Consider the following 16,322-nt stretch of genomic DNA (forward strand, 5'->3'; position numbering starts at 1 on the left):
CGACTGACCATCAGCAGGTTACCCACCACATCCGAATAGCAGGAACATTCTAATGCAATGTCATGCACGTAGGAGGAGAGGCGGAAGCGTGAGCAGCAGCAGGGTAAGTGGAAAGCTATGACTGACTTCAACAATCATCTCCAATGACTTCTGCTGAAATTTTATCTTCTTTTGCCCCCCCCCCTCTTCATTCTGTCGCTCTAAATCATGTTTTTCTTTATGCACCCCCATGTGCATTGTGGCAAACTTGTACCTGTTTAGCCTCCTTGCCTCTTCTCATCTGGTACCGTACACCATGTGGCATGTATGGACTTCATTTGATTAAGCTGTACATGAAGGGACCATGGAAATTTGTTTTATCAAATGTTCATTTTAAGTGCATTGCCATCTATTTGGAATTCAATTTGACACAATTTATTTTAAAGGAACTTGTCAGATGACGAGACACCGTATATAGCGATATATCATCGTTTTGTGTGTAACATGCCAGATTAACATATTTTATTAGCCTTTGAGCTTACAGTTTTCCAATTATACGCAGCATTTTGTAATGGTCATCCACAGTTTGACCATATGCAAATATTGCGGACGTTAGAGTTGCACTGAAAGGTTGATTGCATGTGTGGGGGAACCATCAAGTATCCAGCAGACGAAGTTGCCGATAAAAATAATGTCAGACATAGTACTCCTGCAAATGGCCGTAGCTACAGTATGCAAGACAGCAACCAGTGGCGTGGAAGGGGAACCTCTGCTGATCAACCTGGGATGCTTTAATTTGGTAGCTTACTCCTGATTGCTTAAATGACATAACAGCTTACTAAGCTTTAGCTAATAGATGTCAATGAGCCATATAATGTCAAGACAAGACACCCTAAGTGTTCAAGATGCTTGACACCTGCGTTCAAAATTTAAACGGCAACCAAATTTTTGACCACGACCGATGAATTGCGATGAAAGAATTAACAGATTATTCAGGAGGTTAGTCAAACAATTTGTCAGCCCTAATATAGCGTCTTTTAAAGGCACAGCAGCAAATATCAGGAACTCAGCTGTCGAAATATGAGGTGTCCAAAAGGTTTGCAGCTATGCCAGTAGTCATGACCATACACATGAGGTGCTGTGGAACAGCCTTGTAGAAATACTTTGAAATGCTTTTTCATGCATATACCGAGACTTTGCAGAAAAGGTTTGCAACTGTGGTGCAAAAGGCTTTGCATCCTAGTCATTGATCACTCCATTTCTATATCAGTCTGCTTACGTTCACTGGTCACTTGTGCAAACTATGGCATGCTTTACTTACCCATTTGTCTTAAGAGTTATAGCACAATGTTCAGGTACAACTGCTCTGTCTAACGTGATGGTGGCATTTTGATCACTGCATCCAGTGGCCTTAAATGTTTAAAAAAAATTTACTACTGTTACAGACACTGAAATTTCTATGCATACATGCGGGAAGTCACAAAAGCAAATCTGTTATCTGAACACACTTATTGGGCTCTATCTATGCCTGTCGACTTATGCAGTAATCTCCACGATGCCACAAACATAATTTTGGCAAATAAGTTCTGCATTCATCCGCAAAGTGGAGGAATTGTATCTCGAAAGAAGGGATGTGTGAATATTCGAAACTTCAAAATACTACAAATCGACCAGTCCTTGCTATTGTGAAAACTATGGCATGCTTATTGCACATTTAGCTTCAGATTTATAGGACTTCCAATTCTATTCAATATACAGGGTTAACAATGGTTAATGGAGTCTACGGGAAGCAAGACAGATGCAGGTGGCAAGTGTCTTGAACAATTCTGCTACAGGAGCACCGTGGTTGTTGCATGGAGGCACCAGTTTGATGCATGGAGGAACTCCATGAAGGAGCTCATCAATTTTCAGCCATTCATGCCCTTCCTTTTGGCAGGTTGACAAATTCTGTTTCATGGACATAGGCAAAGCAATTTATTATGTGGACAATCTCTCAGTGGGTTACACTGCTGAGCACAGGAATGTGGGTGTCTGGAGGTACCTAAAGGAAAACTTGAGGTGTTTTGAGCACACGCATCCCATTGTGCACAAAAATTGTAGGACGTTTAAGCTTCGCCTTCAAGAGTGGAACGCGAGAGCGTTCCCGTCGACCCGCCAAGGGGTGTAAGACAATGCGCTACAGCGCAGCGATCACTTATGAGGTGCCCCGCATCGGACTTTGCACCCACCAATCACGCGGTGAGCGCCGAGCAACGCAGAGTTCGGCATGGCAACGAAATGTGTGTCTGAGCAAGCGGAACGAACCAAAGAACTCGGTGTCTCGGAGGGTGAAACGATCTACGCGAGCCAAACGCCGCGATCAGCACGGACAGCCGGGCCGCAACGCGCCATGAAGGCCGACGCGATCATGGGGCTGACGCCTTGGTGGGATCATTGTCTATCTCACTTGGGAGCACCACGCAGACGCATGACTCCTCGGAAGCAGCTCGGCACACATCGCAGGGGACGCCTTCCCACCAGAGGCGCTACGGCATCACTAAGAGGCGTCCCGCATGGAACGCTGCACATAGGAATCGTGCTGTAAGCGGAAGGAGGAGCCGCGTCGCCTAAACAGAGGGTTCGAGTGACGCACGCTGGAAGTTGAAAGGGGAGAGAGCGAGAAAACTTATTAAACGCAAGGGTGGTGGGGCATCCTCGCACCGATCCCCGCACGGCCCAAAGGGGAGAAGCGGGCGAGTGGCGCGCCACGTGTTGGGGCAGTGCCGCGCATACCGAGGAGGGGGTCTTTTGTGTTTGCCGCAAGATGGCTCTGCGTGTGCGCAGAACAAATGTAGCGGATACGTACTTTGCTACTCGTGTAACTGCGACTTCTGCAAGTTACACGCTCATAATTACCGATATACACCGCAGTATAACTTTCTACGACACGTTTCTAAGGCAACAACGCATTCACTTGAGGCGCTTTTGTACCGCTTTGAACCATCGAACTCGTGGTTGAGTGGTAGCGTCTCCGTGTCGCACTCCGGAGACCCTGGTTCGATTCCCACCCAGCCTATCTTTCAAGTTGTTTTTTATTTATGAAGTGCCTCCCGGGATTTATCGCTCACGGCCAACGCCGCCGACACCAGGTTTTCTGCAACACGAGCTCCTTAACGCTGTCGCATTAAAATCTGTTTCGTCAAAGACACGGAGTACTATATAAAAGTCACTGCAATGAATGAGCATACAAGCTCGCCTGCGATGCACGTACGCTTGGCTGTCGAGACGTCACAATTGTCACATTCCAAGTATGCAATTGCAGACTCTAGAGAGCTGGCAGTGCTAAGCTGGGGCTAGTTTTTTTTTCTTGCTGTGTAGCTCATTTCTGCAAATTTTGTTACCTCTGAATCTCACGGAAATACCAGTGTTCCTTGTGCTATTGCTGGCTACCTGTACGCTGCAGGTGACGTCGTCTGTGAAGGTAGCGAGGCTGGCTTCCTGAAAAGAAGGGTGCATGGGATTTTCTTCGAATTTTCAGCTGTTCTCAGTTTACAGCTGCATAATACTTTGGTGATGAAGACATCACCATGTGGTCTGAACACCGCACTTGTCTCTTTGCAACATCCATACCTGGTGTGGGGCCCTTTCCAGGGATATATGCAAGCTGAACAACACAGAATGTAACAGACCACCTTTATTGCAGTACAAAATGCGTTCCTAGTCACAATGTAAATGTTTGAAAATACGTCCAGGTAAAATTGAGGTTAAAAGCAGCAACAAATAAAGGTGTGCAAAGGTAAAAATTGTAAAAGATGCAACTAGTGAACAATAAAACGTTGGCACTGGCCAGACAAGATTAAGTGCCCATAAAAAAAGAAAGAAAAATAAATGCCAAACATACTGTGGCTAAATGTTGATAAGCCCAACTCCGTCGGAAGATCCCCTGGACCTGAAAATACGTATCCTACGTTTAAGCCACAACAGCCCTACGATGACAATTGGCATGGCACACATGATGCATATGAAGACGATGATGTAGACAAAGACGGTCCAAGTCTTGGGACCCATTGTCGGGAGCTCCCAGACGCATGAGTGGCCTGGAAAAGATGGAGCAATACATTGTCTATTTGCATGTTCATCATCATCATCACCAGCCTATTTTACGTCCACTGCAGGACGAAGGCCTCTCCCCGCGATCTCCAAGTACCCCTGTCGTGCACCAACCTATTCCAACTAGCACCCGCAAATTTCCTAATTTCGTCGCACCACCTAATCTTCTGTCGTCCTCTAGTGCGCTTCCCTTCTCTTGGTACCCATTCTGTCACTATAATGGTCCAACGGTTATCTACTCTACACATTACATGACGTGCCCAGCGCCATTTCTTTCTCTTCATGTCAATTAGAATGTTGTCGATACCCGTTTGCTCTCCGATTCCAACCGCTCTCTTTCTGTCTCTTAAAGTTATGCCTAGCATTCTTCGTTCCATCACTCTTTGCGCAGTCCTTAACTTGTTCTCAAGCTTCTTTGTCCGTCTCCAAGTCTACCCCATATGTCAGGACCGGTAAAATGCACTGATTGTATACCTTCCTTTTCAATGATAATGGTAAGCTTCCAGTCAGGAGCTCACAATGTCTGCGGTATGCGATACAACTCATTTTTATTCTGTGAATTTCCTTCTCCTGGTCAGGGTTTCCTGTGATTAGTTGACCTAGGTAAACGCACTCCTTCACAGACTCTAGAGGCCGATTGGAAATCCTGAATTCTTGTTCCCTTGCCTGGTTATTCAACATTATCTTTGTCTTCTGCATATTAATCTTCAGCCCTACTCTTACACTCTCGCTTTTAAGGTCCTCAATCATTTGTTGCAACTCATCTGCAGTGTTGCTGAATGGAACAATGTTGTCGGCAAACCGAAGGTTGCTGAGGTATTCGCCATCAATCCTTACTCCTAAACTTTCTCAGTATAATAGCTTGAGTATTTCTTTCAAGCACAGAGTGAATAGCATTTGCGATTGTGTCCCCTTGTCCAACTCCTTTCTTTATAAGTATCTTCCTACTTTTCTTGTGTAGAATTAAGGTGGCTGTGAAATCTCTGTAGATATTTTCCAAGATATTTACGTAAGCAGTCTGTACTCCTTGATTACACAATGCCTCTGTGAGTGCTGGTATCTCTACTGAATCCCGCCTGATGAAGCCCGTTCTCTACTGAATCCCGCCTACTGAATCCCGAATTCTCTACTGAATCCCGCCTAATGAAGCCCGCCTGTTCCCTTGGTTGACTGAAGTCCAGTATTGCCCTTATTCTATTGGAGATAATTTTGGTAAATACTGTATATAACACTGGGAGTAAGCTAATAGGCCTATAAAGCTGTAGTGGTCGCCACATATCAGCTGACCAGTGCTGCCCTCTGGGCACGAGCTGTGGAGCGCGTGAAGAATAAAACACTTGACATTTGGTTGTCAAAGAGGTGTGCTTGTCGTCTCGCATGCTCCACACCTTCGTCGACTGCCAGCACGGCCTGACAGTAACGCCACGTGATATGGAATCAGGAGTGGGATTATTATTATTATTAGCACTGTTGGATTGTTGTCATTGCCCTTACTTCACTACGAAAGTAATTGTGCTGACCTTCTGTTTCTTCTCAAACTCCTTCATGGCATCCTCAACAGCCCTGAACTCCTCAGTTGTATCGTTTCGTACGCCGCGCAAGATCACCTGAGAACATAGACCTTTCCACGTTCCTGCCTGTCGTCACCAACACTCAACCAGCTACAGAATACAGGGCCCTTATAATTCTTATTTTCATGATCTTGATAGTTTTGACAACTCACTGTCACTGGTCTTTTCCGAGCTTTGAGTTATTCTGTCATAGTTTTACATACTTGTCAAATGCCTTTCTCCTCCTTTTTCTTTTATATTGACTTTGTGCCTTCCTTTATGCACATTTTTCAAGAGTGTTCTTTTTACTCATTTTTTTAAATTTATATTCCCCTGCTGTTTATTCCCGCCCCCCTTTTTTAATATATGATTCTCATGGTTGTTCCTGGGCATGGTAAATAAATGATTGATTGATTATTACTATGATTATATGTGCTCCACTTCAAGTGCTTTGCACACATCACAGTCTGGTGAGCCCACGCGTTGGATGCGATGCAAACATTGTCACATTAAACACCGACGCAATGCTGTATACTGAAAATCATACTAACGGTGCTGCTACTTTTAAAATCACAGGATGATAGAGTTTGTATTTACAAATGAGGTAAGCATAGTTGAGCCACAAGTGCAGGCAATGCATGGATTGAAAGTCCAGAAGGGGCGGCCATCCTGAACCGAAAACTGTTTTATTTTCCTTTAAGTTTCACTCCGGAGTGAAATAAATTGAAACGTTCTGGTTTTCACTTCTGGTTCAGTACCCTGTTCTGTAGTGCATAAAAAAAATATATTGACTTTGACAAATGTCTCCTTCGATGTTCAACGCGTCGAACATGCAGTCACCTTTGCGATGTAATTTTTTACAACTTTTTCTTTGGAATTTCTTGCCAGTAGAATTTGTCATCAACATTTCCTTTTTTTTTCCCCTTTTCCAATTCAATCTCTACAACCTGTGTCAGTACTTTTGATTTCATAATTAAAAAGTAAAGTTCCTACAGAATTTTGTTTGTATGCGCTTACTGACAAAGCATGATCCAGCAGGACTGTTCTAAGAAGCTGTAGAGTAACTTTGCTGCCAGGACGTAGAAACCTCAATTTAATGAAATTGCAATTTAACAAAGTTCCTTGTTGTAGGAATCCTACAGTTCTACCCAGATTCAACTGTACTTGGTTTCTTAAACCTATCTGGTGCAATTTTTCTCATTAAAGTAACAATTCTATGTTACATACATCTTAATGATAAAAGCTGCTGGAGTTCTCGGCAATGAATCGAAGTTTTTTTTTTCTTTTTTTGTCATGACCTGCCAAAAACTTGAATTGTGTTGTAAGCAGCACGTGGTTCTTCAAATTTCTCAATTCACAATAGTAATGGTGTGAAATGTCACCAGAGATTACTTGGAGACTCCAAAAACAAAAGACATAGGCCTAACCTTTGCATGATGCAACACATACACTCGTGAAAGTTCAATGAGAGCATATTCATCAGCACAAAGTCGAGAAATTCTGTAAATGGCATTGCTGAATCTTACATTTTTTAAAATAGTTTTGTTTGTTCTTCTCGATGCCAAATATTTCACGCAACACATTACAATTCCTACAGGAATAACTGGACTAGAAAAGAGTTCAAAGATTCATGCATGGCTGATATCTCCGTGGTTCGATTCCTGTTGGGCGTTCATCATCACTCTTTTTATCACAATTATCACTCCCACAAATGTGTGCACAAATCATGCACTTTGCATCGTACAGATTTTAGCGCATTGTGATTAGAAATGTAAAGACTGGGAATAAATAAAGAAAGATTGGGAAAAAAACTTTTTCTTGTTCTTTTTTTTTTTCTTTCTTTAGCACAGAAAAAGTTGAAAAGAAAAAAAACATTCATAATTTTCACATTCCTTTATACTTCCCATTCTCTGCCGTGCAGTCTACAATCCTAAAAGCGACAACAACAATGACAGGAAAACGGCAGCACAGTTTTTGAGCGTCTTCGTTATATGCTTTCGGTTTTGTTTTGAAAACGCAGAACAGCTTTCAAACGTAGCAGAATACAAGACGCCCTCTGGGTTTTCGTCCAGGACTAGCGTCTGGGACTCTGTAAAACGTGCGGAACCATCACCCTAGTGGCAAGGCCCTTGAACTGATCAGCCGCTGATGCCTATTCCTTTAAGGCTGCCGCAGATACCTTCGCCATCTGCCATTTTTGAACGACACTGGTTTTTGTTTGAAAATGTTCACCGAAAGCTTCTCCACAGACTCCCAAGCAAACATGCTTGAAAACTCACCTACGTACTGTTACGTTTCGCCTACGACACGCGGTAAAGCCAGCGCGGATGCAACGTACGCCGGAGCTTCGTTCCAAGCGGCGGACATTTTGGCCCGTTCGGAGCGGCCGCGAGCGCGCCCCGCCGAGCGCGTCCCGGCATGTTCAGTGCCACGTGTCTTTGTGTGTGCGTGTGTGTGTGCCCACGCTTGTCAAAGCGCGGCAGCCGGGGAGAGGAGCTCCCCCAGTGTGAAGCGAGGAGGTCTGTCCGGCGCCGGCCCGGCTGATGCGTCACCTCCTTGTCCCAACGTGTCTATCAGTCCGTCCGTCGCCGCTGTCACGTGGTGTCGTCCCATGACCTTCCCTCTTGCTCTCAACTCCGAGAGTATAAGAGCAGCTGCCCCCGGACGCCAGGAGAGAGGCTCCGATTTCTGCTGTTGAGTAACGTGCTCTCCTGTCTCTCTACTTCGGTCGACCTGACCGCCCGCTCTTTGCGATGCTAGAATAAACAAGTTGTTCTGTTAGCAGTCGCCTCATGCTTTGCTGGGACCTTCGGATGCTTCCAGTGTGCCCCAGGCCGCCAGGCCTACGCTACCCTTGGGGCTTGCGACCCAGTTGCAATAACGGGCGTCAGCACTGAGGTTCCAACAGCCGGTGCCATCGGTGCGGATCAAACATCTGGTTGCCAGCGGTGAGATCGCGACAACGGAGGCCAGCAGCGAAGAAATGCGGTTGACTGTATGCTGAGCAGCACAACGACCATCCGGGAGCAGTGCAACGAGCCCTGTGTGATGACTGGTTGCCTGCAGCGGAACGACTGCGCTGAAATCTTGGCTGCGAGGTTTGGTGAGTGCGGGACTTTCTTCTTCTGAGTTTTGCCAGGCTTTTGTTAGTGTCAGAAACAGAGCTGGTAATTGTGGTTGTCGTTGCTGCCGGGTTAGTTGCGGCAAGACAATAGTAGGCAGTAGAGAAAGCAGCATTCAGAGCAGCCATGGATTTGAAGTCGTTGCGCAAACCGAAATTGTTGGAGCTTGCAAGAGAGTTGGGTCTGGATGTCTCAGACAAACTCAGAAAACCAGAACTGCTAAGGGTTATTCTTGAGTTAGGAGCTGAGGATGACGAGCTGTCGGAATGCCTTGAGACCATTGAGGAGAGGGAGACTGCAAAAAGACAGGAGCGCGTCGCGAACTTAAAGAGCAAAAAGATGAGCTTGAACGTAAAGAACAGAGAGAGAGAGATGAGCTTGAACGAAAAGAACGAAACAAGAAAGAAAAAGAAGAGCGTGACCGTCAACACGCTTTGGAAATGAAGCGTCTCGAGGTGGAGATGGAACGCGCTCGTAATGGAAGTCAGGCACACGGTGCAGGAGAACGAGTATTGTTTAAAATGACTGACCTGATGCGGCCGTTTAAGCTTGGAGAGGACATTGGTTTGTTCCTGGTTAACTTTGAGCGAACGTGCGAGAAGCAGGGGTTCTCTCGGGAAACGTGGCCACAGCGCTTGCTCACTTTGTTACCCGGCGAGGCGGCCGACGTAGTCGCTCGCTTGGAGAGAGAGGAGGCAGAGGATTTCGACAAAGTGAAATCGAGTCTGCTAAAAAAGTACAGGCTGTCCGCGGAGGCGTTCCGACGGAAGTTTCGAGAAAATGAGAAAGGCAAAAGTGAGTCGTATACAGAGTTTGCCTACAGGCTTATGTCAAACATGCAGGAGTGGCTCAAAGAAGAGAAAGCGTTTGGTGACCACGAGAAAGTTCTGCAGTGTTTCGGGCTGGAACAGTTTTATAGTCGGTTACCTGAGAACGTGCGGTACTGGGTCTTGGATAGGCCAGACCTTAGTACGGTGGCTAGAGCCGCTGAGCTAGCCGAAGAGTTTGTGACGCGTCGGGCTCGCGGAGCTAAGGACGGTCAAAAGGGTGAATTTGGCTCTAAGTTCGAGAGGCCGAAGTTCACGCCCATGAGAGCAAAGGGGGACACACGTACTGCGGATGCGAGTGAAAGCAGTCCGACCGAACGTAAGGAGACGGCGGCAGCCGAAGCCGAACGCAGAAAGCGGTTCGAGACGAGGCAAGCGCGCGTGTGTTATACGTGCCAGAAGCCGGGTCACTTTTCGGCGCAGTGTCCGGAAACAAAAGCAAAAGTAGTGTTTTTGTCATTATGCAGCACTGACGAGAACATGAAGCTTCTCGAGCCTTACATGCGAGACCTCCTCGTGAACGGGAAGGAGTGCCGAGTGCTTCGCGATTCCGCAGCTACGATGGATGTAGTTCACCCTTCTTACGTAGAACCCGATATGTTCACGGGCGAGTGCGCATGGATCAAGCAAGCCATGGAAGCTCATAGCGTGTGTCTGCCCGTAGCAAAAGTGCTTATTGAAGGACCTTTCGGAGCACTTGAGACGGAGGCGGCAGTGTCATCTATGCTGCCCCCCCAGTACCCGTACCTATTTTCGAACAGGTCCGATCACCTCCTGCGCGAGAAGGGGCTTTTGTTTGGTGAGGCTAGCGTTCAGGCCTTAACCAGATCGAAGGTTCGGGAGCTCGCTGCAAAGGCGGTAGTTGCGGGGCCGACGTTGTCGAACGATGAGAAAGGGTCAGAGGCGCAGCAAGGTGATATTCAGAGCACGCCCGAACTGAATAAAATTTAGCCTGTAGCGTTAAAGGCACCAGATACTGGAGAGGAAATTCCCGATGCGGGAAAGTTAGAAGAGCTATCTGCAGATTTGCTCATTGCGCCTACGTCAGACGGACTTAATAGGTTGCTAAAAGTCAGCCGGTCGGCTTTGATAGCCGAGCAAAAGAAGGATGGCAGCCTAGAAAACATACGCTGCATTGTCAAGGAAGGTATCGCCAAGAAAAATGCTCGCTTTGTGGAAAGAGGTGGGGTCCTGTACCGGAAGTATGTAGACCGCAGGGGAGTGGAGTTCAATCAGCTGATCGTGCCTCAGTGCTATCGTCAGGATCTGTTGCGCTTGTCGCATGGGGGTTCGTGGTCCGGACACCTAGGAGTTAAGAAAACTAAGGACCGTCTCTTGCAAGAGTACTATTGGCCAGGGTGTTTTCGGGACGCAGACCACTTTGTGAAGACATGCGACACCTGTCAGCGGGTGGGCAAACCAGGGGACAAATCGAGGGCGCCGTTGAAGTTGGTACCTATCATTACGGAGCCTTTTAGACGGCTCGTTATTGATACAGTGGGACCTCTGCCGGTAACAGCCACGGGGTACAGACACATTTTGACTGTGATCTGCCCAGCGACAAAGTTCCCTGAAGCAGTGCCGCTTAAAGAACTCAGCTCAGTTGAGATAGTCAATGCACTACTGTCCATATTTGCGCGAGTTGGTTTTCCTGCGGAAATCCAATCAGATCAGGGCACAGTGTTTACTAGCACTTTGACGACGGCCTTTCTCGAAAGGTGCGGGGTAAAGCTGCTACACAGCTCAGTGCACCACCCCCAGTCGAATTCCGTTGAGAAGCTCCACTCCGTCATGAAGCGCATGTTGAGAGCATTGTGTTTTGAACATCAAACTGACTGGGAGCTGTGTCTGCCCGGGGCAATGTTTGCATTACGGACCGCGCCGCATGCGGCTACGGGGTTTTCGCCAGCTGAGCTGGTGTACGGTCGCTCGCTTCGGTCTCCGCTTCGCATGCTTCGAGAATCGTGGGAAGGCAGGGGCGACGACCCAGTCGTGGTGGAGTACGTGCTTAAGCTCCTCGAACGCTTAAGAAGGGCACAGGAGTTGTCAGGTGAAGCAATGGCAAAGGCCCAGCAGAAGGCCAAAGTTTATTATGATCGGACAGCCCGGGCCCGTCGTTTTGAGGTGGGCGATGAGGTCATGATATTGCGCACATCGCTAAAAAACAAACTCGACGTGCAGTGGGAGGGCCCAGCACAAATTGTTCAAAAACTGTCGGACGTTAACTACGTGGTGAGTCTGCCAGGAAAACGGAAAGCACAGCAAGTTTACCACTGTAATCTGCTCAAACCCTATAAGCAACGGGAAGCAGTAGTGTGTATGATGGTAAACGCTCCCGAAGAGCTTCCGGGACTAGGCTCAGTGACGAACAGGGAAGACACCGATCAAGTCATTAGTGACTTAATCAGTAAAGCACCGCTGTCGCCTGAGCAGAAAACCGAACTGCGCCAGCTCTTACAAGAGTTTCAAGGTCAGTTCTCTGAGAGGCCTGGTAGGACTTCTGTCCTTACCCATGATATAGAACTTACCTCCCCAGAGCCAGTACGATCCAAGGCGTACCGGGAGTCACCCCGCCAGCACGATATTATGGAGGCTGAGGTAAAGAAGATGCTACAGCTCGGTGTTATTGAGGCGGGTGAGAGTGATTATACCTCCCCTTTGATTTTAGTTGAGGTACCGGGCAAGGAACCTCGTCCTTGTGTCGACTACCGCAGGCTAAATTCCATAACTAAAGATCAAATTTATCCGATCCCTAACATCGAGGAGCGCCTTGAGAAAGTTAGTAGCGCTCAGTGTATTTCCACCCTAGATCTTGTCAGGGGTTATTGGCAGGTTCCACTTACAGAAGAGGCTAGTAGGTATGCGGCGTTCATTTCACCAATGGGAACATTCCGTCCTAAAGTGTTGAGTTTTGGTTTGAAGAACGCGCCATACTGTTTTTCAAGCCTCATGGATAAAGTGTTGCGGGGACAGCAAGAATTCGCTTTACCGTATTTAGACGACGTAGTGATATTCTCCGCATCCTGGTCTGAGCATATGGCACACTTGCGGGCAGTGCTAACCCGCCTGCGCGAAGCGGGCTTGACAGTCAAGGCTCCCAAGTGCCAGTTAGCACAGGCCGAGGTTGTCTACCTTGGTCACGTGATTGGTCGGGGTCGTCGCCGCCCGTCTGAAATAAAGGTGGCCGCTGTGTGAGACTTTCCGCAACCGCGCACGAAGACCGATATTCGGTCGTTCTTAGGTGTCGCCGGCTACTATCAGAGGTACATCCCCAGGTACTCTGATATCGCGGCTCCCCTGACGGATGCTCTAAGAAAGACAGAGCCGCAAACAGTCGTCTGGGACGAGACCAAGGAAAGAGCTTTTAACGCCCTAAAGAGCGCCCTAACAAGCCAGCCTGTGCTACGATGGCCCGACTACACCAAAGGGTTCGTTGTTCAGTGCGATGCTAGTGAGCGAGGCATGGGCGTTGTACTGTGCCAACGGGAAAATGGAGAAGTAGAACACCTCATCCTGTATGCTAGTCGTAAGCTGACCAGTCGTGAGCAGGCGTACAGCGCCACCGAGAAAGAGTATGCGGGTCTCGTGTGGCCCGTTCAGAAATTGTCATGCTACCTAGCCGGCTCGAGGTTTATCATTGAGACGGATCACTGCCCTCTCCAATGGCTGCAGACCATCTCTCCCAAAAATGGCCGCCTCCTGCGCTGGAGCCTCGCTTTGCAACAATATTCCTTTGAGGTGCGTTACAAAAAGGGGAGTCTCAACGGTAACGCCGATGGCTTAAGTCGAAGCCCCTAACGTGGGAATCAGCCTCAAAATTGTTTGTTATTGATGTTTTTCTTCCTGAGGCAGGATTTTTAACATATTGCTTTTGTGTAGTGTTTCAAAGTGATGATGTGCTTTCTAGTGCAATTTTCCAATTTGTGGACGCGTTCTGAGTGCTGCTAGACTACTGTAAGGAACTAGGCAGTAGTATTAAAGGGGAAAGAGCCTGGCATGGCTTAGTGAGGGTTGTGCCGTGCTTGCTGACTGAGCGGCTGAGTTTCGGCGTAGTTCTAACGCTTGCTGGGAACGAGAGAAAAATGAGAACTCTCCCGAAGTCACTTTGCAGTGTCCTCTGTGAACCTGAACGTGAGAACGAGGCCTTCTCGGTGCGCTGCGCTCAAGAAACGCCGAGGGACGACCGACTTCGGTTATGAGCATCATCGAGCGACATCCCTCCGGACAGCGGATGCAGTCCCCTGACCATCGGGATCTCCCTCCCCCGGCGGGGCGGTCTGTTATGTTTCGCCTACGACGCGCGGTAAAGCCAGCGCGGATGCAACGTACGCCGGAGCTTCGTTCCAAGCGGCGGACATTTTGGCCCGTTCGGAGCGGCCGCGAGCGCGCCCCGCCGAGCGCGTCCCGGCATGTTCAGTGCCACGTGTCTTTGTGTGTGCGTGTGTGTGTGTGTGCCCACGCTTGTCAAAGCGCGGCAGCCGGGGAGAGGAGCTCCCCCAGTGTGAAGCGAGGAGGTCTGTCCGGCGCCGGCCCGGCTGATGCGTCACCTCCTTGTCCCAACGTGTCTATCAGTCCGTCCGTCGCCGCTGTCACGTGGTGTCGTCCCATGACCTTCCCTCTTGCTCTCAACTCCGAGAGTATAAGAGCAGCTGCCCCCGGACGCCAGGAGAGAGGCTCCGATTTCTGCTGTTGAGTAACGTGCTCTCCCGTCTCTCTACTTCGGTCGACCTGACCGCCCGCTCTTTGCGATGCTAGAATAAACAAGTTGTTCTGTTAGCAGTCGCCTCATGCTTTGCTGGGACCTTCGGATGCTTCCAGTGTGCCCCAGGCCGCCAGGCCTACGCTACCCTTGGGGCTTGCGACCCAGTTGCAATAACGGGCGTCAGCACTGAGGTTCCAACAGCCGGTGCCATCGGTGCGGATCAAACAGTACAATCAAATTTGAATTATGAGTGTGCGAATATTAGAAACTTTCGAATAACAAATCAAATAGTCAGTATTCGTAAGCGTGAATATTTTTCGGATATCTCAAAACGTCAACTGTGCTCCATTAAACATAAAATTGGAACAAAATTACGGTGAATTTTCAGCCGCACAGAATAGACATAAAACATGAGAACTTGCGTAGTGGAGCAGGCTGCGCCGCTTAGGTAGCCATACTTTACAAGCAATCATTTGCACTCTCTGAAGAGTCCTGTGCATGAGAAGGAACTGCATGCGTGCTCCTAATGCTCGATTTGTGCTTTTAATAACAATGCCTTCATAATGTACTATCAGGGTGTCTACCAAGTTGACATTTCCAAATTCCCTGAATGAGTCAGATCTTTGCTTTATGTCAAGACAGGCTGACACCACGTTGCCCGATGCTGTCACTCTCTAGTAAGCATGCTGAAACAAAAAAAAATGACTTAATCCAGTTTGAATAGTAAGGAGTAATATATATTTTATTTAAAAAGAAAACAGAAGGAAGGTGTTAGTAAAATGCACAGCGAAAGAAATGGCAAAGCCCATTCCAAATTGAGTCGAACATTTTCAAATACGAATCAAAAGGAGATGCATACATAAGTAAATATTTTTTTAATATCAGCTATTTCTATCAACTGATAGCAAGCTCATCTGTATGAGGTCCTGAACTTTGTCACAACTAAGGTTCTTTCTCAGCAGCTGGGTAGTCAACCTCAACTGTCCTGACATACTCTCAGCCCGTACACAACATCTCAGTGTTGGGTTTCACAGCATAAACAATTTATTTTGGTTTGGATGAGGGACACCTGTGTCTCAGCATCAGCCATCACTTAGTTTTTTAAGCTCAAGCTCCTTCAAAAAGGTGGCGGCACCCTTCCTTTCCCGTTAATTCCTCAGTGCGTCGGTCCTTTCTGTTCTCATCCTCCTTCTACCACGCTTTCACCACATGGATCATCTGAAGCATCCTCTTGGTCAGTTGTACAGTCAACATTTGATTTCTTGGACTTCCGAGGGGCCGCAAATAAAAAATTGAAAAAAAACGGGCAGTCTGAAAAAAATGAATGCATGTCTTTAACTGCCTTTAAGGGCTAAAATTACCACAGGCACGTCTCAAAAAGCTCTGAAGGCCTGCCAGTACGCGTTTTAGGCATATCAGGGCTTGTACGGTGACAGAAGACGACGTGCACGCATGTGTAATTAAGTAATGTATACTGTGTCCCGCGACAATTGCCCCCTTCCCACGCTTGTTATGCTTCACCGCCTAACACTAGTGTACCGAGGCGAAGCTAACTTTCGCAGACTGGCATTACGCAACGCGCTGTGCTCTGCGAGCTTCCAAGCCAATCGCTAGGATTACAAAGGCGGAGTCGGTGCCATTGGTGATAACGGCGAATTCTTTCAATGAAAAACACGGCACCGCACGGCAAGAAGCTTAATAGCGAACATAGAAGCAGCTAGACCTGACGTTGCCGCGGTGGTGGTTACGGATTTGCGGATTTGCCTGCGAGAGTGCCGGTTCGAGGCGGCGAGATAATCAAAATAGCGGCGGTGGCGGCTTTGATTAATGCCATTTCAGACCTGCAGTCGGGGCAATATACATTGACTATATGGAGTACGTGGTGGTGCCGCAAAACCGTGCAAATTATCGGGCATGTCCGAAAAATCGGGCGTCTAGAAAATCGGTCGTTAACTACTCTGGCAATACATCGTGCCGATGACACGGCGTCAATGACGATTCGTTGCGATTCCTCTGTTACTGCAGCCAGCATTAACACGACTTTCGTTCCCTT

General features: G+C 47.8%; 1 protein-coding gene across 8 annotated transcripts in view; it reads right to left on the reverse strand.

Annotated features, from left to right (window-relative positions):
- Positions 1 to 3,634: 3,634 nt before the first annotated feature.
- Positions 3,635 to 16,322, reverse strand: part of LOC139053092 (uncharacterized) — a 54,859-nt gene continuing 42,171 nt past the window's right edge. For 7 of the 8 annotated variants that reach the window (XR_011510212.1, XM_070530243.1, XM_070530237.1 and 4 more), the window contains one exon: positions 3,921 to 4,055. Coding sequence is in view for 7 of the 8 variants with exons in the window: in XM_070530243.1 (XP_070386344.1) it covers positions 3,945 to 4,055 (111 nt within the window). In the remaining variant the exon portion in view is untranslated. Of the gene's footprint in view, positions 4,056 to 16,322 lie in introns of all 8 variants that reach the window. The other variant, XM_070530240.1, reaches the window with a different exon arrangement.

This window comes from Dermacentor albipictus, unplaced genomic scaffold, assembly GCF_038994185.2.
Source record: "Dermacentor albipictus isolate Rhodes 1998 colony unplaced genomic scaffold, USDA_Dalb.pri_finalv2 scaffold_68, whole genome shotgun sequence".
NCBI classification, from domain to species: Eukaryota; Metazoa; Arthropoda; class Arachnida; order Ixodida; family Ixodidae; genus Dermacentor; species Dermacentor albipictus.